General features: G+C 37.7%; 3 protein-coding genes and 2 long non-coding RNA genes across 7 annotated transcripts; 3 read left to right on the top strand and 2 right to left on the bottom strand.

The window, feature by feature from the left end:
• Nucleotides 1-1,754: 1,754 nt before the first annotated feature.
• Nucleotides 1,755-3,601, top strand: LOC131301136 (uncharacterized). The gene is made up of 3 exons (XM_058327312.1): nt 1,755-1,956; nt 2,053-2,138; nt 2,489-3,601. The coding sequence occupies exons 1-3, from the start codon at nt 1,870-1,872 to the stop codon at nt 3,330-3,332; spliced, it is 1,017 nt and encodes a 338-aa protein (XP_058183295.1). The 5' UTR covers nt 1,755-1,869; the 3' UTR covers nt 3,333-3,601.
• A 471-nt stretch (nt 3,602-4,072) lies between these two features.
• LOC131301140 (uncharacterized) lies at nt 4,073-8,463 on the bottom strand. 3 transcript variants are annotated; one of them, XM_058327316.1, is made up of 7 exons: nt 8,338-8,463; nt 7,970-8,071; nt 6,175-6,210; nt 5,769-5,804; nt 4,918-5,153; nt 4,539-4,827; nt 4,073-4,286 (listed from the first exon to the last, which is right to left on the bottom strand). In XM_058327316.1, exons 2-7 carry the CDS (start codon nt 8,010-8,012, stop codon nt 4,237-4,239), a joined length of 690 nt encoding a protein of 229 aa, XP_058183299.1. In that variant the 5' UTR covers nt 8,013-8,071; nt 8,338-8,463; the 3' UTR covers nt 4,073-4,236. The 3 variants fall into 3 exon arrangements, with proteins under 3 accessions (XP_058183299.1, XP_058183297.1, XP_058183298.1); XM_058327314.1 differs by having other exon boundaries at nt 4,539-5,153; nt 8,338-8,462; XM_058327315.1 differs by having other exon boundaries at nt 4,539-5,153; nt 8,360-8,399.
• A 1,090-nt stretch (nt 8,464-9,553) lies between these two features.
• Nucleotides 9,554-9,898, top strand: LOC131301176 (uncharacterized). The gene is made up of 2 exons (XR_009191189.1): nt 9,554-9,664; nt 9,760-9,898. It is a non-coding gene; the product is annotated as an uncharacterized LOC131301176 (long non-coding RNA).
• Nucleotides 9,899-12,843: 2,945 nt separating this feature from the next.
• Nucleotides 12,844-13,935, top strand: LOC131299801 (uncharacterized). Its single transcript, XM_058325376.1, has one exon. It carries the CDS (start codon nt 12,844-12,846, stop codon nt 13,933-13,935), a length of 1,092 nt encoding a protein of 363 aa, XP_058181359.1.
• A 7,782-nt stretch (nt 13,936-21,717) lies between these two features.
• Nucleotides 21,718-23,740, bottom strand: LOC131301163 (uncharacterized). The gene is made up of 3 exons (XR_009191176.1): nt 23,592-23,740; nt 22,282-22,344; nt 21,718-21,946 (listed from the first exon to the last, which is right to left on the bottom strand). It is a non-coding gene; the product is annotated as an uncharacterized LOC131301163 (long non-coding RNA).
• Nucleotides 23,741-25,705: the final 1,965 nt, after the last annotated feature.

The raw sequence follows: 25,705 nt of genomic DNA, 5'->3' as shown, positions 1-25,705 counted from the left end.
ATAGGCTTGTGCTATGCCAGCTGGCATGGGACCAATTATGGGTTTGGGTGCACTATACCTGCTGCTGACTGCTGAACGACTTATTTGTCGCTACCCCTTTTTTTGTGTGTGTGTGTGTGGGTGTGATAAATAGAGAACTAATGAGTGGTCGTGAAAATTTTACGTACTATCATGCATGAATTACAGTACTCCCTCCGTTCTTAAATGATAGTTACTCTTTGAAATTTCAATTTTTTTAGGAAATATTTAATCATTACATCTACTTTCCACGTATCATTATTCTTATATTCTACCTATATTATACTATTTTTATTCACATAGGAGAGACACTTTTGGAAATTTTATCAAATTTCTATTTCTATTTTTAGAAATGGACAATCATTTTGGAACATTTCAAAATGGAACAAGGGACTCTCAATTAGGAACGGAGGGAGTAATAAGGAATTAGTGGGAAATTTGAGGGGTATTTTTTTCTTCATGCAAGCAACCTCTTTGAAACTGGACCAGAGGACTTTGTAGTGAGCAAAGTCACTATAGAACGGTCCGAATTTAAAACAAACTCTTCTAGGGAGGAGTTATTCCCTTCCGTGGATAACTCTTCCATTGTTTTAAATTCGAATCATTAAAAAAACACTTTTGAATGATTAAAATTGCTCACTCATAGTCTTGTAGTAGTGACTTTGCTCACTGCATAAAAATGAGTTTCACAGTAAGAATCGAACCCAAGAGTCATTATCTGTATAGCATTCATTCCTCTGTAACCGATGTGGGAAGTTTCGGGCCTTATGTTGATCCAGGAAAGCAATGCGTCAAAATGTACAATCTCTCGTGTGGTCCTTTTGGAAGACAAGCTTCTATATGTTTTTTTCCTGAAACGCATTGAGCCATGCAAATGAAAGGCTCGGACCATCAAATCGAACTGTGACGGCCCATTTACGTCACATGAGAGCACATAAATGATCTTCATGTGAGATGATCTTTATCGGAATGAAGTGAAAATTTAGCAGTCAATTTTTCTACCAGAACTCCTTTTCTGTTGTCTCTAGATCACTAACAGTATGTTGGAATAAAAATAGTACAGGTTGTACAGCAAGACATCATTTACCAACATCAGCAGCCTAACCCCTAGGCCCAATTGAAGCAACACTCGCTTCTTCTCAGGCATCTGACTTCGATGATTAATCAAGACGGTATAAACCATAGTCAAATCTAAAGTACAAACAATATAATGCAATTAGTCAAATATATACATATATATGGAAAAGAAAAAAAAAGAACACTAATATTGTTCAAAAGCCCCAAAAAAATCCCTTTTACCATTGTATGCTCCTAGAGAAACAAAAGAAGAGCTCGGTTTGCGATTTCACCTTAACTTAAATTTTGCTAGTACAAGTGAAGTCATGATTCGAAATATCCTCTTTTAATCACCTCAACTCTCAATCAAACCACCTCAGATCACGTATATTCAAAAGTGCATGTAGCTCTATATTCGTGCAATTTCTGCCACAAAATCGGGAAGAGACTGTTGTGCAATCCTGCGGCTGAAATTGCACGAGAAAGAGGTAGAGACATTTTTCCGATATCCAGTACAGAAGATTTGACGTCCAATTAAACTAGCTTCAAAGAAATTCCAAACACGAAAAAATGCCAACTTACATTCACCCAAACACAGCTTTTCCTAGTATTAAAAACTTCGGCTCGGCGTTTACGCCACGCCATACAAATGGCCAACGGTCACTTTTTTCAAACCCATGTACACTATAAAATTCGGATGATTTGTATATGACCGTTATATCCGCCCTCTCCCTCTCCCTCTCCCTCTCCCTCTCTCTCTCTCTCCATCTCCCATCCCCTTTCTCTCTCTAGGTGATGGGTTACTGTATCCCCTGTTTCGGTTCTTCAAAGCATCGGAAATCCCTCAACAAGACCCATGTACAAGTTCCCACTGGAAATCAAGTAAGCTCATCTCAAATTAACCTAAATATATTCTTGAATTCCTTTTTTGTTTTCCTTTTTTTTTCAGTTAATCATTTACCGGAAAATTTGTCTCAGAGACACGAGACTTGTGAAACTCGACAACACACCAAGGCTGCTAGGCAAGAAGTTGAAAAGAAGATCGAACCCATCGTAGATTCAAAGTAAGCCATCCGTGTTATTAATCTTGAGCCCTTTTTTTTTTGTTTTGTTTTGGAGGCTCAGAAAAGAAAATAAAGGAAAATATTTTCACTTGTCTTTGTCACTAAAAGAGATTAAAAAGTTGATGAGAAAAGGAGAATCTTTCATGGGTATTTTTTTCCTCACCAAATTTCATCACTTTCGTTTCTCGCATGCTCTTTTCTCCCCTGTCTCGCCCAATAGCCGAATAGCGAAAGTTTTCAATGCCATGGTTATTTGTGTAACGCCTTCATATGGGATGGGACGTTTACACAATTTCCTGGGTTTAAATTTCTTTCCTCTGTTTCATTGTTTGTTTCATTGATGCGAGCAGAAATAAGCATGAAGAGAAATCGGTCGGAATCGTCATCATAAAAAAAGTCACATTTGATTTGAATGTGCGAGCCCATGAGGAACTCCCAACCCAAGAAGTCAAGAATCGTTCAGTGGAATTGTGGAATGGCGAAGAAAACGGAAACAAGAAAGAAGCAACACAGGATGAAAGCCAGGCCCGATCAGATTCCAGCATGTCGAGTGTGTTCACTTATCCTCCAAGCCACAGATACCACAATTGCACAAGCAGTGACGATGATGGCGAATCTGAAGCCATGGAGTTCTTGGAAAGTGATTCTGATGATAATCAAGAATCTGACTCGCTGTTCTCTATCTCCATAGAATCAAGAAATCAAATTTCTGCACTGGAAATCGACGAGATAGAGGTCAATAGTCCGATACCGGTCCGCAGCTTGCCTGAGTGCGAATTGAAGTCGATTGGGTCGAATCAGAATGAGAGAAGGAAAGACTTGGGATCTGTTTTGTACCCAGTTGAGAATCTCACTCAATGGAGAGCGAGCAAATCTGCGAAACCAACGCCGTTGAAGGATCAAGAAAAGGAGAATATCGATATACTAGCCATAATAGCCTTCAGCGAAGGGCCTCATTTGAAGTCCTCGAATGGGGATTTTAAACGGCGGTCCGAACATTCGAAGTCCGAGGTCAATGATGTTGCAGTTGATACTAGCCTGTCAAGCTGGTTGGTTGAATCCGAAACTACATCCATATCCAAAAACAGTACAACCAACAACTCTGTGGGGAATTCGCCGGGGAGGGTAAATTCGTCAAGGAGGTACGAAGACAGGCGGATTTTAGGAGCATTGACTGTTGAAGAGCTCAGATAAATCTTCTGCATATAATTGGTACTGGTGGGAGTAATGATGTTTTTGCCATGGTTATGCACTTCCGCTGTTCTATTAAAGGGAATGCGTTTTTATTTATCGATTCAATTTTATGGGGGAAGAAAGATTGTGAAATTCGATTCGTATAATTTCTTTTCTTTTCTGCAAGTTTACAAATGTGGCCAACTGGAATGAATAGCCTAGCAAGTTCCTTTAGCACCTCATACGACTACGATTCAGTAGATTTTATCCATGGCTGTAAAATTCTTGAACACTGTTTGAAATGGGCACAAGTATTGTAGAAACTTAATGACAGTTGTAGATCTGTTTTCTACAACTTCATGGGACTAATTCACACCCTATGGTAGGGAATGGACAGAACATTAGAGCCTTTGGAGGAGCCCAACAATGTTCCCTTTTAGAAATAAGTTCAGAAACCAATTTATGCTTGGAAAATTAATTCACACTCCCTTTTTATACTTATGCATTAACTTTTTAGATGTGAAGGGAAGTTCGATGATTTCACATGGATAAAGATAGAGAAAGGAGTGTAGAGGGCTAAAAGGACAGTGTGACTGTGTGAGAAGGGCAGTATGCATCATACGCTGGCATGGTTCAATAAATGATCCAAAATCAAATTTTGAGACAAATAACAGTAAACTTCAAGGCAGTATGGTATATAGAGTGAAAATAGCCCTTGCACAATGAGCAAAAAACTCAGTAGTTCTCTCTTGGTACTTCAATATCGAAACGATAAATCTAGTGAGCATATATTATTTATCGACCATTTGAGTACTTAACATGGTCCTAAGGCCATAGCATTACAATCTACCACACGCTAAAGATTGAAAATACCACTTACAACGAAAATCAAACCATCTCTCACAATATAGCCATTTTTCTTTCTTTAGTACTGCTGCATCATGCTGAGGGGTCCAGCCCTCCTGAAGCCCATAACTACAAGCAAATATATGGTAATGTTAGTCTTCAAATTGAAAGATAAGCAGCACAGGAGTTCTAAAGTTCGCTAGTTGTTGCATGCCACTATTTTTCTTCAATTCTCATTTAGCTGAACAGGTTTTCAGAAAACTACCCAGAATTGAATGTAGTATAACAATGAATAGAACAAAACTTTTTGACTTCTCCTTCAATATTTCAAGTGGGATAAATAATAAAGCATGTATTAATTGCAGCAGAGAATATACTTACGACATAGAATGTAGTACGCAATTGTAGGAAAACATAGCCCATAAATAATTGCAACTACTGCAACCTGTGAGAGTGACTTCACTCGAATGTTCTTCGAGTTAGATAACTCACGAATTCTAGTTATGTCTTCCTGCAAGGCAACAGCACCCTTTCTCAGTGAACCAATACTGTCCAAAACTCTTCTAAGAGCTCCTTTGCTAGCCAAGTTTTCAAGTTCTCCATCAGAACACAGCGCCTCAATTTTAGCTCCAAAATACGTGACCTCATTTTGGTACTCCATCTGCTGTCTCTGTAGATTCTTCTCAAATTCAGACATCCTCTCAATTTTATTAAGGGTCACCATATAAGCAACCATGAATGCAGAGAAGAACAACGCTACCATCACAACTGAGACCCCAGCCCCAGCGTAGGGATTATTGACTTGGAGAAAGACGGAACCAAGGCCATGAAACAACATGATTAACTGAACATTACTAGCGTAAGTGCCGGTTGCTTCATCTGCTCTTTTCTCAAAATGAAGTTGTTCTGCATATAGTGCGTTTATCTTTTTCCGAAGTGACTGAACTTCCGCGTCCATTCTATCCATCCTTTTCTCAAGTAACTGAAGTGTTCCATCTGATAAAACACATTGAGTCATCGAATGTAAACAGGTAAAGGTATCAGCTATATAATACAGGGGTATTTGGACAAACAGGAAAGAAAGCGAAAGGAAAACAATTGTATCCAAGACTATTCGCTTCAAATTGCATTGAAATACATATAGAAACAAGAACCACGCCATACGGATTCACGAGTGAGAAGATTTGGCTTCCATTAACCGGTTTGCCTTGTTCAGGCTACGATTGCTTGTAAAGAGAGCACTATACTTCGTTCCTTTTCTTGTTTTCCCGAGTTTTCAAGACTATTAACTTTAAATAGAATTGACCTACATTTGAAAATAAGAATCACGCCATTGGATTCATGAGTGAGAAGATTTCCTTTGAAAGTAGAAATACTAGAAAAGCCAATTTCCAAAGATTGAGGCCATGTGTCCATTGGGTTCTTTAACTTTGGTTAGAGTGGACAGACAAATCTGATCCGAGAACCTTTTAAAATCAAATTCAGCATTGTAACACAAATTAATAGCTAGCAATGGACTAGTTTTATCCACCGAAAAGATTAACACTGATCATGTAGTGACTGAATGCTTATTCACCACTCGATAAACAAAAAACGAAAAGAGCACCTCACCTGCAGTCTTACTCTTGGAAGAACATGCAACTAAATCTGCAAGCAAGAAATAAAGGAGTGGTCATTCTCATCTCGAATCCAAGAATGTGGTAAATATGTTGTATCATGCATTACAAATAGAGTTTTTATTTAATGGGAAAACTAATTGAGTTCCCAATAAATTACAACTGAGTCTTGTATGCATACTGGCTATGAACCAAAATCAAATCAAATAACAGTGATTACTGATTAGAAGCTATTGGCACTTACAATTCCATCACCGGGGATTGAGAAAATTAAGGGATCAATAGAAATTAATAGCTAGCAAATGGACTAGTTCTATCCACTGAAAAGATTAACACCAATCATGTAGTGATTGACTGCTTATTCAACACAAGGAAAACAAAAAACGAAAAGAGCACCTCACCTGTAGTCTCATTGTTGGAAGAATATGCTACTACATCTGCAAGCAAGAAAAAGGAGTGGTCATTCTTGTCTCAAATCCAAGAATGTGGTAAATATGCTAAATCATGCATTACAAATACTGAGTTTTTATTTGATGAGTCAAACTAATTGAGTTCCCCCCATCAAAAAAAAAACTGAGTTCCTTATAAACTAAAATTGAGTCTTGTATGCATATGGTCTATGAACCAAAATCAAGTAAAATAACAGTGATTAGTAGCTATTGGCACACTCACAAATCCTAAGGACTATCTTTATCTATAGCAAGGTTTGATATCGATAAGCATTACTTAACCTTGGTTAGCTTTGTTACTTTCTGATAATCATATCCGTTATTGGTAGGATTACCAAAAACAAAAGAAAGTTAAAAAGGAAAATGAGAAAATTACAGTTGGAGTACTTGTCTACTCCAGCACCAAACCTTTGTCTTCTCCAATGACGTAAAGAACTCACCACCGAACCAAATATTGGTTACAAAATCATTTCATATCAATTATTAGGACTGACATAAGAACAATGAGCAAGAAAATTATATTCTTCCCGAGTTTCGCCTACTCCGAATAAGCCAAGTTTGCTTTGATATAGATATGCAGCATTGAATTAATCTTGTTTTTGTGCGTTTTGAACTTGACCATTGTATTTGTTTGGGGTAAGTAAAAAATTGTCTATTGTCATCCTTGTTTGCTTTTATATTCCTGTTTTATTCTATGGAGCAAATAACAAGTGCACCTTATATTTCCTTGCCTATGAAAGGTTCCATAAAATGTGTCAATTAAGACAACTTTGTCGGATACGACCAACATGGTGTTGTACAACTTATTCATTGCTAGAACATGTGAATGTTAAGTTCCACATCTGATAAACAAAATAAAGGTTGCGTCTTAATGTAATATTAGATTTCTCACTACTAGCAAGCTTAAGCTTTTAAGTGAGTCAGAGTTCATTCAATTAAAATTGGGGTTAGGTGATGTGGTGGATTGTCTGCAGTTACTCCTCAACAAATTGGGGCTTGTACACGCAACAACAAATTAATGCGTGGTACAAATTTTCAACAGGTGGTATCAGAGCCGATGGCTGATGATCCAAGAGTAGCAGATCAGAATCAAAGGGGCGACTTAGGATGCAGAGAGGGAGGTCAAGGCCTAATGTACGGCTCACACATGAGTGGGAGATTTGTTAGAACATGCGTGGATGTTAAGTCCCATATAGGATAAAGAGGATGAAGGTTGGGTCTTAATAGAATATTGGATGGCTTATAGTAGGTCTGAGTTCATTCAACTAATAGTGGACCCAAGCGATGTGGACTCTCTCCAGTTACTCGCCAACAGATTAAGCCTTGTGCACGCAAAGGCGATCAATGCATTGCACAAACTCGCAATATTCTTGATGTTACTGGGGAGGACCAACATGGTGTGGTTGGTTGCCCCTCTTCGAAGAATAGAATTTCTACAAGATTATGTTATAAAACTAAGTTTCTTTTCTTTTTCTGTTTTAGTATAACCCCAACTAACTAATAAAACTACTAACGGTTCCGGGAACCTTCCAATTGTAAGGTAGGTTTCGGTAAATAGTAGGTCTAATTGATTTCTTAATTTTTGCAATCAATGGTCATGTGTCACTTCTTGATGGGATACGTGTAAACTCCTAGGTTTAAGCTGAAGCGTATAGTAGTTAATCTCTGCTTCTTGTCGAGTCACGAATATAAGGTTAATAACTTAATGTTTCAAAACACGGAGAAATCCCATCAATAATATCCATACCCAGTGCAGTCTTCTTTCTCTTAGAAGATTTGGCATTACCCATCCTCCAAAGAGATTTGGTATTCGAGATCTACAATGCTTTCACCTATGACCGCAATCCACCTACACCAAACAAGACAATGGAAAACAATGACATCATAGGATATACAAGTCAGCTTCAAGGGTTGGCATGATCACAGAAAACGTATACGAAACGAACTCAAGAAGACAAAAAAAAAAAAAACTACATTCCAAATCAAGTTTAGGTACCAGAAATCCAAAACATGTTTTCATCTTTTTGCAGAACCTCAACAATTTGCCTTTTTTTTTTTTTTATCCGCCAACAATTTGCCAACACTTAGTTCTTTTCAAGAAGGTTGGAATTTTACCAGTTCAAGCCGGAATAAACACCTGCTATGCGCTTCTTGCATCGACAAACAAAGGTGCAATTTGGCATGCAAACCCCCAACCTTGTTAGAGAGTTATATGAAGGAAACATGAAAGAGTGTTAGTTCTAGGAAGCTCTCTATCTCCTTCTAGGAAGGAATCATAGGAGACTACTTGAAAAAGACAGGTTGACTCCTACTTGATAATAGCCACAGAAAGATAAAAAATAGTCAAAAATTAAGAAAGTCAAGTAGGACAAAACATGCAACAAATTAGTCTCCATCTTCTTGTACAAAGGAGACTACTTGAAAAAGACAGGTTGAGTCCTCCTTGTCCTTGATAATGGCCACAGAAAAACAAAAATAGAATTTTAGAATGACTTGAAATAAACAATAGTCAGAATTGTTTTGTTTTCTGTTTCATTTTTGCAAGAGAATTTACTGTAGAAATTAAAAACGATGGATGTTTCTGCGCTTATCATTAAAAGGATTTCAATTAAAAATGAACAGATAGAAAGAGATACTAAACAGGCCTTAAAATTTTAAAGTTGGTTATGCATCATTTAAACTGTTTTCATAAGGCAAGGAGGAATGATATTTCAGTAATTAATTGAGATATCACATGATGATATTCAACTCTACAGCTGTTTCAGCTAGGCTTGTTGTTATTTAAACAAATAGAAGGTTTGTTCCTACATTGGCTCATAGGTCGATACTGCTCAGCCTGGAGCAGATGGATTTGATGATTTACTTCTCTCTTCCTCTTTTCTTTTTTCTTCAAAGTTTTCCTCTATCTTTCTCTGTTATCGATGGTATGTGAATCTGCCAAGGGTACTTTATTTGTGTTGCATAACTGAAGTACTGCAATTTGAAGAGAAAGTAACATAGAATTCCCTGCCCCACCCATTACGTTATATCGAATTGAACAAGTTCAAAATACAAAAAACACATCGTGTATCTGTTGACCTAAATTATGTACATATACATCTGCAAGCCCATCTTGCATAGAATGGCATGAAAATAATCAATAGTACGCCATAAGCAAATACGAAGCAAAGATCCAAACAAATCCACCCACTACTAAATCCAGGAAATACCCAACATTCGCACGGTCTAAAGGCACAAAAGCACCTCAAAGAAATGAAAAAGAGCCACAACAAACATTACATTATCTACCTAACAGCAAAAAAAGTATCAGCCATCCCGGACCTCAATTTTGATCCCGGACCTCAATTTTGATACCAAGTTATATTTAGTACAGAAGAGAAGAAGAAGAAGAAGAAGAAGAAGAAGAAGAAGAAGAGAAACAATATCCAGCAGTGGATAAAGAGTAGGTGTTCTGTCCCTTATCCAGTTGTAGATATATTATCCTTTTGGGTATATAACAACACAGCGTAACGATAATCGACATTGTTTTGGCTACAGAGCAATGGCGCCTCTTTCGCTGGTGCTTAGCATGCAACCAATGGATTTGACGAGTCCCTTTCCTTCTTTTTGTCTTACATTTCTTTGTTTGTATGGCTATGCGAAATGGCCAATTTCCATGACACATTTGCTTTCACTTTATATTACACAGACGGCAGACCCGATAAAAAGACCATTATCGGCACGACAACATATGGCATGGATTGATTCAAATTCCAAGCTATTACACAATGCATTAAACCAACAAAACCCAAAATAATAATAGTAGCAAAAAAGGACATACAAGCATTACAATCCAAAGCAATGCAGTAGACTAGAAATAGCACTTGGACAAAGGCATAATCATGTCAGAGAGATGGACACTTCCTGTTCTTGTCCATTTAGTAGACGAATCTCTTCCTCCTGAAGTCGATAACTACAGAAAACACAAGGCAATATAGTCATTAACATAAGGTAAGCAACACAGGAAATCCTGAAGTTCCCGAATTGGATCTCAGAACTTGTTCATCAATTCCCTTGTAGTTAAAGAAATCAACGGATACTGCAAGATGGAAGAATTCAAATTCTAAAATAGTTAACCATGTGCGCAAGGAACCGAATTTCGTTTCCTTTAAACAGCTGAAACATTTTTGTTTCTTTGGAGATCAAAAGGAACCACTAATGGAATCCCTAAAATTCAAGGTTTCTACCGACACATTCTGAAATGCAACAAAAACATGGTGAAATTCTACAGAACATGTCGAAACAATTGAGCTGCTACAACAACCCTTCAAACAATGACATTTCCATTATGTTCCAGCCGCAAAATATTTATGAAAATTTTCCTTTCCCCAGTAAATCAGAAGTCGACAACAACATACTAGAGCAATTTTGATACCTGATTGTGTGCATTTTCGTTAATAATGCTCAGAAATGGAAATCAAAGAAAGAGATCAAGAAATACTTACAATGCAGTAAGTAGTATGCCATCATGGGAAAACTTAGCCCAAACATGATTGCCCAAACTTTAACCTGGAAAAGCGACTTAATACGATTGCTTTCTGAGTTAGATGACATCTCAAGAAGACCAGCTATGGTACTCTGCAAGGCATGAGCATCCCTAGTAAGTGAACGGTTCCAATTCAAAACTTCTCCAAGTGCCCCAATGCTAGCTAAGGTTTTAAGATCTTCATCCGAATAGGCCCTCTTAATTTCAGCTCCAAAATATGCGATATCATTCTGCAACTCTTTCTGCCTCCTCCGAAGATCCTTCTCCAATTGAGACATCTTCTCGATCTTATTGGAACTCACTATATATGCAATGACGAATGTAGAGAAGAATGAAACTACCATCAAAACCGAGACCGATGTCCCAAAGTAGGGATAATTTAGTTGGAGAAAGATGGAGCCGAGGCCGTGAAACAACATTATTACTAGAACATTAGTTCCATAAGTGTTAACTGCTTCATCTGCCCTTTTATCAAGCTCAAATCCTTCTGCACGAATAATTATTATCCTTCTCTGAAGAGACTTAGCGTCCATTTCCATTCTATCCATCCTTCTGTCAAGTGACTGAAGCCTCACATTTTGTTCCAGTAACTTTGGAGACGGGACTGAAACCGCATAAAAAGTTCATATTTTTACTATTATTAGAGAAACGAGGCCACAATGTCATGAAAAATGTAAAATAAAGGTAATCATTTAATCATCAATACAACGGAGGAGAGGATTTCGCCATGGGAAAGTCCCCTTGTCCGGAACCTCAAGCACCACGACCAAAACATAACAAAATCAGATGTTTTATGCCACCAACCCAATATAAACAATAAACAATTATTGAAAGTCATTCCCCACTTCTTTAAATAATTACAAATTTTTTCGTATACACCTTCCACATACCCTTCTCTCTTCACCTTACGTTTACTCCCTTTGTCTCATCTTAGCCTTCCTTTTTTCTTCTATTCCTTGCTACCCTTTCAGGATTGAACTTGCCCCCCAAAAGAACTTCTCATTTTAGCCACCTTCACGTTTGCTTAAGGCTCGTAAGGGAATTCTCCTCCCCCACCTGACCTGCCTTCCCCTTTCTGTTTCTTTTTCTTTGTACATGAAAAAACCATCTGTACATGTATGACTTAAGGTACAACATGTGCACTCCACACACCTCAAACAAAGTCACGCGCACGCATACCCCAAAAGATGACACGGCTTAATTTTCTTAATTTTACTCATATATGCATAGGAACTTGTGGGTATGCCATGCACACACCACAAATTGGTTGCTCACACACCAACACATCACAACACATCACTCCCACTTGCATCACACCCAATAATTGGACACATAACCTATAAATGCATCTATATCCACATAAAATTAACAACTCTTCCAACAAAAAATAAATTTTCATAATGAAATCAGTAGATGCTTGTAGTTATGGTACGGGATATAATTGCATCAATTGTAACATATGTAAACTATTGATAGCGATAACAAGTATTAACTTAATACTATCCGGTGATGAGAAGATAAAACACCTGAGTATGGTCCGACAGCTTGCTTAATTAGAGTAAAACCGCATCACAAAATTAAAAGACAATAGAGGCCCTCACCTGCAGCACTCACACTCTGGGGAGATAGTGCATTTTCCTCTGACTTATCTGCAAATAAAATTAATACAAGCAACAGGAACGGTCACTTGAGTAAGAAATACTATTCTAAGAATCTTGTCAAATTTAAAGCATCAGGCTATAACTAAATAAGATTGAAATTCCGGGTCAAACTGTTGGAAGAACCCTTTTCTATTGAGAGCATTGTTAGAAATATGTAAACCCAATTTGGGTATTTCCTTGTTTACTTTTTGGGGGCTTTCATGTAATATCTTTATACTTTTGTATCTAGTATGTAATATGTTAAAAGGTGGGTCTAGAACCTAGTACTAGAAATATCTAGTGGTGTGTGTCTTTGTCTTTGAAAGGAAAAGAAAAAAAAAACGTGAGAGACAGAGAGGAAAAGAGTGAAAAGAGAAAAAGAGTGCTCGTTGACTGAAATTAGGGATTGTTGCTTGAAATTAGGGCTTTTATTGGTGTATTTGTGTTTGATTTATGATGGCTGCCATGAACAACTTTCTACAGCCCCAAATTCCTAGATTGGGGAAAGATAATTATGAGAATTGGAGTATACAAATGAAAGTGCTGTTGGGTTATCAAGATTTGTGGGATCTTGTTGAAAATGAGTTTGAACAACCCGCTTCGAAGGAGGATGAAGAGAGATTGACGGAAGGTCAAAAGGTTTTACTTAAGCAAATGAGAAACAAAGATAAGAAAGCCTTGTTTCAAATCTATCAAGCCATTGATGAGTCTAGCTTTGAGAAAATCTCCTCCGCAACCACGTCCAAAGAAGCTTGGGATATCCTCCAAAATGCAAATAGAGGTATTGACAAAACCATAAGAATGAGACTTCAAGTTTTGAGGGGTGAATTTGAATCTTTGGAAATGAAGGATAATGAGACCATTGCGGAGTATTTTACTAGAACCATGGTGATTGTGAATCAAATTAGAAGGTATGGTGGCAACCTTGAGAATGTATGTGTGGTGGAGAAAATCTTACGATCTCTAAATGGTAAATTTGAGTATGTGGTTCCCGCCATTGAAGAGTCAAAGGATATTTCCACCGTGACGATTGATCAATTGATGACAACACTTGAAGTTCATGAGCAAAGGTTGAACAAGAAGGCTTCAAGCTCTCTTGAGCAAGCACTCCAATCCAAACTTTCTTTCAAGGATGCAAAGGAGGATCAAGGGGGGACCTCTTATAGTGCAAGAGGAAGAGGAAAAGGCTATGACGGTCGTGGTAGAGGCTATGATGGCCGTGGTAGAGGCTATGGAAATCGTGGAAGAGGCTTTGAAGGCCATGGAAGAGGTTATGCGAATAGAGGTAGAGGTGGAAGGAACGCTAGGGGAGTTGGAAGAGGCCAAAACTCATATGCTCCAAGAGGAAGAGGAAGAGCTAGAGGAGGTGGCGACTACAACCGTTCTTATAATCGAATGGTTATGACAAGAGGAATGTTGAATGCTATAATTGTCACAAATTTGGGCACTATAGTTATGAGTGTAGAGCAACGTCAAGCAATGAAGTTGGTGAGCAAGCTAACTATGTGGAGAAAGAGTACAAAGAAGTTGGGCCTACTTTGTTGCTAGCTTACAATGGGTCCAATGGAGATCAAAGCGATGTATGGTTTCCTGATATCGGGGCAAGCAACGATATGTGTGGCAAGAAGAGCATGTTTATTGAACTAGATGAGGCGGTGCAAGGCCATGTGACATTTGGTGACCACTCCAAAGTTTCGGTGAAAGGCAAAGGTAAGATTCTAATCAAACTCAAGAATGGTAATCATGATTTTATTTCCGATGTTTATTATGTTCCGAATATGAAAAATAATATCTTGAGTTTGGGCCAACTTTTGGAGAAGGGATATGATATTTGCATGAAGAATCTTTATCTTACTATTAAAGATGCTTGTGGAAATTTGATTGCTCATGTGAAAATGTCAAAGAATAGAATGTTTTCTTTAAATATTCAACATGATGCTATGAAATGCTTTAATGCTATTGTCAAGGATAAGGCTTGGTTGTGGCACTTGAGGTTTGGGCATCTTAATTTTGGTGGTTTGAAGCTTTTATCAAGTAAAGATATGGTGAGAGGCTTGCCTTTTATCGATCATCCCAATGAAATTTGTGAAGGGTGTATTCTTGGCAAACACCATCGATTGAGCTTTCCTAAAGAAGCAAGATGGCGAGCATCAAAGCCTTTGGAGCTTGTGCACACCGATGTATGTGGTCCTTTGAAGCCTATGACAAATGGCAAGAATAGGTACTTCCTCACTTTCATTGATGACTATAGCCGGAAGACTTGGGTGTATTTTTTGAAGAGAAAGTCGGAGGTGTTTGATAAATTCAAAGAGTTCAAGACTCTCGTTGAGAAGCAAAGTGGCCACTACATCAAGATGTTGAGATCCGATCATGGCGGTGAATATACTTCCGATGCTTTTGAGAATTTTTGTAAAGAGCATGGTATTGTGCACCAAGTGACTCCATCCTATACGCCACAATTGAATGGAGTTGCCGAAAGGAAGAATAGAACAATCTTGGATATGGCTAGAAGCATGTTGAAAGGAAAGCGCTTGCCTAGAGAATTTTGGGCCGAAGCCGTTGCATGTGCCGTTTATCTCTTGAACCGTTGTCCAACTAAAAGTGTTCGCTTCAAGACACTGGAAGACGCATGGAGCTCATTCAAGCCAAGTGTTTCTCATCTTAGAGTGTTTGGGTGCATTGCATATGCAAAGATTCCGGAAGCTAGAAGAACAAAGCTTGATGACAAAGGTGAAAAATGCATTTTTCTTGGCTATGGTGATAGAACAATGGGTTACAAATTATACAACCCTCTTACCAAGAAGGTGATTATGAGTAGAGATGTAATATTTGAAGAAGAAGAAATGTGGGATTGGAAGGAAAAAGAAGCCAACAATGGCTTTGTTCGTTTAAAGGTTTAGTTTTAGTTTTGTTTTCAATCATTACCTTATTTCTTTCTCCAATCATTATCCTATTTTTTCAATTATTACTTTCTCATCTCTCTCTATCTCTCTCCAATTATTACCCCTATATTTAATCATTACTCTATTTCTCTCTCCACCCACTATCACAACTAAATTAAACTAAACTCCAAACCAAACACAACCAATGATGTTGAACTTGTTCTTGAAGAAGAAGAGATGGAAATGCCAAATGAAGTTGAAAGAGAGCCACAATCTCCTCCACATGGATCCCCCTCATCTTATAGAAGTGATTCTTCCTCACCATCATCATCGGAGCCTAGTTCAAGTGAAAGGCCAAGAAAAACAAGAAACTTGCAAGAAATTTATGAAGAAATCGAAATGGAGGAAGACAGCTTGAATTTGTTTTGTTTCTTTATGGATATGGATTATGATCCTATTGGCTATGAAGAAGCCATTCAGGAGAAGAAATGGAAGAAAGTTATGGATGAAGAAATCAATGCAATTGAGAAGAATGGTACATGAGTGCTCACAAGTCTACCACAAGGCCATAAAGCAATTGGTGTGAAATGGGTGTATAAGACAAAAAGAAATGCAAGACAAAAAGAAATGCAAGTGGTGAAGTTCAAAGATACAAGGCAAGATTGGTTGCTAAAGGCTACAAGCAAAGAGCCGGAATTGACTATGGTGAAGTGTTTGCTTCCGTTGCCCGAATGGAGACTATTGGATTGATGATTTCTTTGGCCGCCCAACATAAATGGAAGATTTATCAACTTGATGTGAAATCCGCGTTTTTAAATGGCTTCCTTGAAGAAGAGATTTATGTGGAACAACCCTTGGGGTATGTCAAAGTTGGGCAAGAAGATAAAGTGTATAAGTTGAAAAAAGCTCTTTATGGGCTAAAACAAGCACCACGTGCTTGGAATGCTAGAATTGATAAATACTTTGTGGAGAATGGTTTTGAAAAGTGTCCTTATGAGCATGCATTGTACATGAAGGTGGATGCCAATGGAAATTTTTTGCTTGTGTGCCTATATGTTGATGATTTGATCTTTACCGGGAATGCTCCTAACATGTTCAAGGAGTTCAAAAAGAGTATGATTCGGGAGTTTGAGATGACCGATATTGGCTTGATGTCTCACTTTCTTGGCTTTGAAGTTGAGCAAATGGAAGATGGAATTTTTATTTCGCAAAGTGGCTATGCAAAGGAAGTGCTTAAAAGATTTGGAATGGACTCTTGCAATCCAGTGAACACTCCCGTGGAAAGTGGAGTAGAGCTTCGAAAGAGTACTAATGGTGGCAATGTTGATCCGACTTACTTTAAAAGTCTTGTTGGAAGTCTCCGGTATCTCACTTGCACTAGGCCGGACATACTTTATGGTGTTGGGTTGATTAGTAGATACATGGAAGCACCGGACCAATCACATCTCAATGCGGCAAAGAGAATTCTTCGTTATATCAAAGGTACACTCAATGACGGCTTGTTTTATTCTTGTGTCGATGATTTTAAGCTTGTTGGATATTCGGATAGTGATTGGGGACGAGATTTAGATGAGAGGAAAAGTACTTTGGGATTTGCTTTCTTTATGGCAAATGCGGTTTTTACTTGGTCTTCTAAGAAACAACCCATTGTTACTATGTCTACTTGTGAAGCGGAGTATGTGGCTGCTAACTCCGCCGTTTGCCATGCTATTTGGTTGAGAAATTTGTTGGAGAATTTGGGATTTCCACAAGAAAGTCCCACGGACGTACATGTTGATAACCGATCGGCAATCGCCTTGGCAAAGAATCCGGTATTTCATGAAAGGAGCAAGCATATCGATACTCGTTTTCACTTCATCCGGGAGCATGTGAAGCAAAAGGAAGTGGAGCTAGTTTATTGCAAGTCTTATGATCAAGTTGCCGATATTTTCACGAAGCCTTTGAAGCATGACGTGTTTGGAAGATTGAAGTTGATGCTTGGCATGAAGACGTTTGGAAATTGGGTTTAAAGGGGGATGTTAGAAATATGTAAACCCAATTTGGGTATTTCCTTGTTTACTTTTTGGGGACTTTCATGTAATATCTTTATACTTATGTATCTAGTATGTAATATGTTAAAAGGAGGGTCTAGAACCTAGTACTAGAAATATCTAGTGGTGTGTGTCTTTGTCTTTGAAAGGAAAAGAAAAAAAAAAAACGTGAGAGACAGAGAGGAAAAGAGTGAAAAGAGAAAAAGAGTGCTCGTGTGTGCTGTGTTTGAAAGTGAAGAAAGAAGGCTTTGTAAAGCTTTAATTAAGGGAAAGAATTCTGCATTTCTAGTGCCCAGATAAGTATTTTTATTGCTGAAATTTTCTGCTCTGTTTTATGGCCGACAAATTGCATGTTTGTAGCTTGATATTGTGCTGAAAATTTGATCTGTTACTGCTGCGTATTAGCTCAGCTAGTGACTGTTTTTTGGAGATATTTGTGTGTGCATTTGGCCCCTTATTCCCCCCAACAAGCTTAACGTACATGCATTCATGAGGCTAATACTTCATTTACTGGTCTATGAAAAATTGAAAAGATACTAAACCATCGGTATAAGATGCAGTATATGAATAGTGATTGGTACCTGTGACTCTTATGTACATATATGCATATTTAGGTAACATGCCCACAGATAAGCCACAACCCATACCGTAGAAAAATACCACAGAAAAAAAAGCAAGTACCCAGTGTTGTTCTTAAACTCACCTGTATTCTTGTGGTTGCCAAGTTGATCACTTACTGCTGCAAAATGAGAAAAAGGTACAATCATTATCATATTCAATTGTATTGCAATCTTGTGAATTTTCAGGTCGTATGTAACACCCCGTCCCACATCGGAAGTCTACATGAATGATCTTGGGCTTATAACAAACCTTGTGGGCTACTACTAGTACCTTGGGCTTAAGCTTTGGGGCCATGTGGTGTGGCTTGTGGATCAAAATCAAGGTACTAGGCCAGTGGTAACTCTTTGTTATAGTTCAAACTTTCATTTTATTAACAAAACTGACATAACGACCAGTTAATTCCTAACAAAATAACATTCTGTTCACACCACACGCATGGACAAGATTGTTAAAAGCAGAGTTCTACAAGGGATTGCTGGGAGGGACACATGGATCAGATGTTATACTCGGATCAAGAATCGAAATATTGTAGTTTCTGTTGAAAATAGGTGAAATTTTCCAATATGATGATGCCAGCAGTGTTTGGAAATGATTTAACATTAGTGAGGAGAAGATTAGTTTGATGCAATGCATCCTCGACGCTACCATAAATTTTTGCCTTAGACTGTAATGTTAAACTGTAACTACATTGATCTCGGAGAGAAATCAAATTTTCAAATCCCCCTCCAAAGAACTTGATAGACATAATAAACTGACTTCATTATCTTCGGTTTCAGAGAAATAGAAATTTCAAATCTCACTTCAATTTAATTGGAAGAAATCATTTTTCTAAAAAGGTTGATAACCATGAGCACAGGTCTGTAGCATGTTGTAATCACATCTCTGAACTTCACAAACAAATAGAAAAAAAGTTCAATGCACACACACGTAACAAGAATGAGTAGCTAAGCATCAAATATGTCATCAGAGGAACCTTTGATAGTTGCTGTATATATCAGAGATGCAGCGGAAATGATTGCCACTATTATAGTCGGTTCAACCATGTTGATGGACTTGAGAAGTTCCCGTAGTCGACCTCAATCGATCTGGAATGTATTCCACACCTGCAAAAAGGTTGCAAATTGAAGAAACAAAATCAATGTATCTCTCAAACAAGTTATGAGATCTTTGATCAGGGAAGCATCATCTTTTTCACTTTGTCCTATCAGATGCATGTATTAGCTTTACAGTGTCTTTCAATCAGAGAAAGTAACTCATGAATGGAGCACCCCTGATTGTAAATTCTACAAAAGAGAAAAACACGGAAGTAGTCCTCCTATCCCATGGACAAACAAACGGGTTTTGAAATGAGAATGGTCTCTCTTCATTTTGGTAAAAATGGGTCAAAAGACTCAAAACCAATTTTTTTATGAGGCAAAGATTCTGGAGGGCACTTTGAGTGTTAGCTCGAATTTGAATTTGAATATGAGTCGAGATTTGAGTAGGGAGTGGACTTGGCCCCTTAAATGAGTTCCAAGCCTTGACAACGGCCGCTATTTTGCGACATTTTCTATCTCTTGGTCGGAGTAACGAACTCAGAATTGTCTCCAAGAATCTTTAGCCTCATTAGGGCAAATATATAAATCGTTCCAAATATCTCTTAATTTTGCAAAATATTAAGAACACTATCATACCATGCCCCTCTTACATCCATGTAGGGGTGTGTTCATTTTATTTTGATAACTCGGTATCCGGCCTAATGAACGAACTAAGCCATGACCCTGTTGGATTGCTGGCGTACTTGTGAACATGTATAGTTATCCTGGATTATTTCATTCTAGCTTGCAGGCTGTTGCTTACAGCTCTCTTGGATATGAAACTAGAATGGCTACGCTTCTTGGTAAGTGTTCTTTTCTTCTATTATCCTAACTAGATCCTAAGTCACTTACACCCCGCTATGGTCTACTGCTGGAGGCCGGTCTTGGAGGGGGACGGTGGCTCGGTTGTTGTTGGTAGAGTTAGGGTTTTTTACTTTTACGTTATAGGCTTGGCCCAATAGGTGTTCAGCTTGGCCCTATAGGTGCAAGTTTGCCCCAATGCGTGTTTCCTTGGTTAGCATATTGCCAATCTCGGTTTTGGATTTCGGATTCTCGGACACAGGATTGTTCTTGTTTAAGGATATGATCTTTTAGTCTTTGAATCTTTGTAACAACTTCAAAATTAACAAAAAAAATTCCTTTCAAAAAAAAAAGTCACTTACCCGGTTACCCCCAAAACCACATGCATTTAGCATTTTGGTTCAGAATTTAACAGATTTAAAAGTTAAATTACAGACAAGGGACACTCGAACGGCCCAGAAGGAGAACAAAACACAGCGTTAAACTTTCTTGCCAAAAATCCATAAAGTCTTTTCATCGAATGCTTGGAAGCCGTTGGATGCATGTAAGTCCGTATATATCAAATGGATCCAGACACGGTTGTGTCTGAATTTCTTTTCTGAACTTGTGCTCCTACTTCCTAGGCCTTTTGATTGGAGAAAGTTCAACTAATCGCAAATCCTTTTTGAAAAAGGGAGATTGAATACTTACCGGTTGGTAGTGGGAGAAAACAATAGCTTTATAACCCTTCTTGCATCAACAGATAATGTTCTGTATTGGGGGCCTGCAAACCAAAAAGGCTGTTAAAGAAATACTATGTTCATAAAAAATGATTAAAAGTATCGCAATATTCAGTCAAACGAAAATAAAGAGAAAATGCTGATTAAAAAAAAAATTATAAAGAGACAAAAATGAAAATAAAAGTCTATCAGTACCTCTAAGTCACATAATGCACTGTGCTTCCATTGCGCTTGGGCTCTTAATGCCTGCTCTCACAGATTTTTAATAGTTTAGGTTGTGTTTCAAATAAGCTTTTACGTCTCCTTTCCCGCACGCGCACGCGAATTGTGACTTAGATAAGTAGTAGTAGTATGAATCTATGATGCATGGGATGGGATATGGAAGGTTGGAAACTTCTGCTACCATGCATGATAGGAGACGACAGGTTAGAATTCGTCCTTGATAATGACCAGAAAGAAAGAAGAAATTGTAAAGTCTTCTGTGGAAATTGTAAGTCTTCTTCCAAAATTTCTCAGTAAGAGGCCGCGTCTTGCATTATACTTCGTACTACGTGTATAGGAATGGGTCCCCTTTTTAGGGAGGGATCGGATCCGGTTAGGAGGGATCGGATCCGGTTAAGTTTTCCCAGTTTTTTTCATTCGGGTTAGATTTGTTTGGAGTGTTTTGGATGTTTTATTACAATAAAAAATTTATCTGAACAAATCTGTGCCGTTTAAAACAATACGCTCTGATTCAAAAACTTGACGAAAATGGTCGGGAAAACTTGACAGGATGCCCAATCGTAATTTTCGCATCCACTCGTAATTAATTTAATCGGACATTGATAATTCTTCTAAAAAATTATATTTATCTTGTATCAGAATTATAGGTTCATCTAAATAGACAATCTGGATTGTAGTAGTTCATTTTAATTCCAATCCGAATTCAGATAAATCGATCATCCGATAGTTCAATTTAATCCCATTTCTCTGTAGATAAATATCATTTGTCAAAAATTTGGGACCAAAATTAAGAGCATGTATCATTAAAATGGAATTGTTTTTTATGAGAAGTCTATCGAGCAAATACCAAAAAAAAAAAAAAATTGTTTGAAAAATGTCACACCCCACCCTGGGCCAGCACTCAAATGAGCCCAAACCAACGTGAGGGTGCAACATCAACCACCAACCCATTCCTATAACTCAAGTTCTAGCAACTAAATTAACCAACAACCATTTTATTGATAACGCAAAACTTAAACGTTTTTATAAACACAGCGGAAGTCTTAAGAAAACATTAAACTATACAATGAACCAAATATAAACATAGGCTGCACTACATCCTTATCTACAAAATTTTGCCAAACTAGTCCAGCCTTCCCGACATGCTACCCTAAGCGAGCGTACAACCCCACGACGATCAGCAGTGGATATCTACAACGCCTGCAAAACTGGATTCCAAAATGGAATCCAGGAGTGTTTATGAGACATGGATGCAATTCCATATTCAAAGGTACAGCTAAAAGATATTCTCAACTTGTAACAGTTTATCGAGAAATAAAAAGTAACACCAGACAAGCAACCAATAATTTAAGGCATAAGCCTGTTGGCATTAAGCCAATCACCGGGCACACAGCCAATAGTTTAAGGCATAAAGCCAATCACTGGGCACACAGCCAATAACTTAAGGCATAAAAGCCTTTTGGCATAAAGCCAATCACCGGGCAATAAGCCAACAATCAAGTTCAATTCAATATAGAACAACATCTATGAATCAAACACTCACCTTATACTCCAAAAGAAAGTACAACTTATGGTTTCGGTGCTCCTAGATTCACCGACTCGTCACCTATCCACAAGCCAAACATTTTAGTATAGAAATACTTTTAAGGCTTTAACAATTGCATTAACAATATCCTGCCTCAATTCAACAATACAATACAACGTCTAATTTAGTCAAATTCGGTGTCCAACTCTTATTTTCTGCAATTATAAACACCTATTGCTGTTCTTTAAAACATGTTTACAGTAATCCAACAACTCCAGCTACCAATACACAACTACAGCACCTATACTTCATATTTTTCAACTTCCAAAACTGTTCCAGCACGTTCCAAAAACAGTTTCAGCATGTAGCACATATTTCCTGCACTTTCAGCAATTCTATGTTGAAAATACCAAAATTCAGCCAGACAATCTATTGTATTTTGGCCATACTTTTCTATAGGTTCAAAAGAGTTCTACAAGACCACCACCACTAGCAAAAAGACTTTTAGTACATCAATCTAGATATAAAATTTGCTCAAATTGGACTCCGGAAGACTAAGATATGCTCAATTGAAATTACATAACAAGAAACACGAAATTACGATTTCAACAGGACAGTCTACAATCGAAAGCTCATTAAAAATCACATACTCAATCTTTTTCAATAATTCCAACACTAAAACATCACCAATTGATCAATGTTTAAGACTCATGAAAATCCATAGTCATTAAGCATATTCAACTATGATAAAATTGATGAACAACACAGCTCCAAAAGCTGCCCAGAATTCCAGAATCACCAAAACCTGAACTTTAATTCAAAAACTGCTATAATCTAGAAAGAGTCACGGCACAACCCATACATATTCAGAAAGATATACGAGTCTAGTTTCGGAATCAAGAAACGGTGTGTAAAACCGATACCCGAGCAAGAAGTTATGCCCGTTTTTCCAACACGTGTCTGTGCTGTCTGCACAGACACGAATCAGACACCAGTTCAATCCACGAATTTTGTAGGCCAAAATACTTCGAGTTATTTTCTGAAAATTTAACACGATGCAATAGACTCACAGATGAACCTTCAGGATTTTTTTTCAAGAATTTAGAAGATTTTTAGGTACCTTGAATAAATTCGTCAAAAACAGGACAGTTTCAACTTGGTTCAACACAGTTATGCATATTCATAATATACCACGAATTTTCTGAAATTAAAACTCAATTCCAACCTCAAAAACCCTCTCTTATGGCTTCAATTCAGAGCTAGCAATATGCCAAGTATGAAATTGAACAATAAAATCATAAATTTAAGTATAGCAAAGCATGAATTACCAAATAAGGTCTTCAATTCAAGTTCTAATCCTAATTCCCTCTTCCTTCCTTCTTCTCCCTCCACCGTTGCGCTCTCTCTCTCTCTCTCTCTCTAACGTTGAAAACCTCCTGATGGGTTTGTTCTGTTTTTTTTTTTCTCTTTGTTTCAAAGAAACACACACACACAACACATCAGCACACACACGGCACTCATGCACAATTTTTTTAAAAAAATTGCACTTTAGTCCTTAAAGTTATTAAATATAATATTTAAGCACCTCAATTAAAAAAGGATGTTACAAAAAAAGTTTTGGTTACCAAAAAAGTACGTAACTAGCACCAAAAGAGATACAGTACGTAACTAATATAGAAAAATATACGTAATTTGAAGGGGAAATTGCATATCAGTGGAGAAATGGGTAAATAATGCCCTAGTGATAGAGAGGTTTTTTCGAAATTGCATAAATATGGAATGAAGGAAAAAAAATTCCCATTACATGAAACGTCGAAAAAAATATTCCCCATACATGGAGTCTGAATTTGGGTTTCCTAAGTTGCCCCTTCTATGAATTTAATTTGTCCTTTCTATGGATCTAAGTTGCTTTTTCTATGAACCTAGTTGCCCCTTCTATGAATTTTCTGGGTATTCAATTTCTTGAGTATTTCTTTAATCTCCTTACCATTTCTATTATTTTTTGAGAAATTTGAGATCTGGGTTACTTGCAGATTTGCATGAAACTGAGGAAAAAAAATTCTCCAAATATGAAGTCGGTTTGTAGTGACATATGAGTTTAAACCTAAGTTGCCCCTTCTATAAATTTAAGGTGCCCCTTCTATAGACATAAATTATCCCTTCTATGAACCTAAATTGTCCCTTAATTAGCAAGTAGCATAACTCCTTCACATTTTCAAGTAAACCAAACAAGAAATTTTAAGTGGCAATTCCTATAATCTAAAAGCAAAAAGTATAAAGTGGATACTAGAAAACATACATCTTATTTTCTTGATCATTTCTCTTTCTAAAAAATTATCCAAAATACACTAATCTCAAAATACTTTAAAAACTCAAATCTGCAATTAACCCATATCTCAAATTTCCCAAAAAATAATAGAAATGGTAAGTAGATTGAAGAAATACTTAAAAAATTGAATACTCAAGAAGTTCATAGAATGAGCAATTTAGGTTCATTGAAGGGCAATTTAGGTCCATAAAAGGGGCAACTTAAACGAAAATGATATTAGTACCGACGGGGTCGGTACCGAAATCATAGGGACGGCCGCGCCAGGCCGTCTCCGGCCACCGGACGGCCGATCTGAGCCGTCCAAAAATTCTAAAAAATACAAACGAGGGGGCTCCACGCGAGAATCAACAGCATCCGAGGTGTGTAGGGTGCTTGATCCGAGCACCTATTTTTCGTGTATATATGCATATATACACACGAAAAATGGGTGCTCGGATCAAGCACCGTACACACCTCTAATGCCGTTGATTCCCGCCATAGCCCCCTCGTTTATTTTTTTTAGAATTTTTGGACGGCTCGGATCGGCCGTCCGGTGGCCGGAGACGGTCCGGCGCGGCCGTCCCTACGATTTCGGTACCGACGGGGTCGGTACCAATAGCACTACTCGCAACTTAAATTCATAGAAGGGGCAACTTAGATTCAAACTCAGATTTGACTACAAACCGACTTCATGTTTTGGGATTTTTTTTCCTCCGTTTCATGCATAGAGAATTTCAGTTGGTTCGTTTCATGCAAATCTACAAGTAACTCAAATCCCAAATTTCTCAGAAAATAATAAAAATAGTAAGGAGATTGAAGAAATACTCAAAAAATTGAATACCCAAAAAGTTCATAAAATGGGCAACTTAGGTTCATAAAAGGGACAACTTAGGTCTATAGAAAGGACAACTTAAATTCATAGAATGGGCAACTTTGAAAACTCAGATTCGGACTCCATGTATGGGGAATATTTTTTCCTCCTTTTCATGTGTGGGAAATTTTTTTTCCTCCGTTCGATATTTATGCAATTTCGAAAAAACCTTTCTATCACTTGGGCATTATTTACCCCTTTCTCCACTGATATGCAATTGCCCATAATTTGAAATTATTTAGAGGTTTACCGTACACCCTTAT

This window comes from Rhododendron vialii, chromosome 9a (genome assembly GCF_030253575.1).
Source record: "Rhododendron vialii isolate Sample 1 chromosome 9a, ASM3025357v1".
NCBI classification, from domain to species: Eukaryota; Viridiplantae; Streptophyta; class Magnoliopsida; order Ericales; family Ericaceae; genus Rhododendron; species Rhododendron vialii.
This window is presented reverse-complemented; position numbering and strand designations above follow the sequence as displayed.

Bases quoted from the DNA above. Each gene is read 5' to 3' on its own strand.
- LOC131301136 (XM_058327312.1), top strand. From the start codon at position 1,870: ATGGGTTACTGTATCCCCTGTTTCGGTTCTTCAAAGCATCGGAAATCC. The intron at 1,957-2,052 runs GTAAGCTCATCT...AATTTGTCTCAG, and splicing joins AAGTTCCCACTGGAAATCAA to AGACACGAGACTTGTGAAAC. The intron at 2,139-2,488 runs GTAAGCCATCCG...TGATGCGAGCAG, and splicing joins GAACCCATCGTAGATTCAAA to AAATAAGCATGAAGAGAAAT.
- LOC131301140 (XM_058327314.1), bottom strand. From the start codon at position 8,012: ATGGGTAATGCCAAATCTTCTAAGAGAAAGAAGACTGCACTGG. The intron at 6,211-7,969 runs GTATGGATATTA...TCTTGCTTGCAG, and splicing joins GAGAAAGAAGACTGCACTGG to ATGTAGTAGCATATTCTTCC. The intron at 4,287-4,538 runs GTAAGTATATTC...ATTTGCTTGTAG, and splicing joins TGCGTACTACATTCTATGTC to TTATGGGCTTCAGGAGGGCT.
- LOC131299801 (XM_058325376.1), top strand. From the start codon at position 12,844: ATGGCTGCCATGAACAACTTTCTACAGCCCCAAATTCCTAGATTGGGG.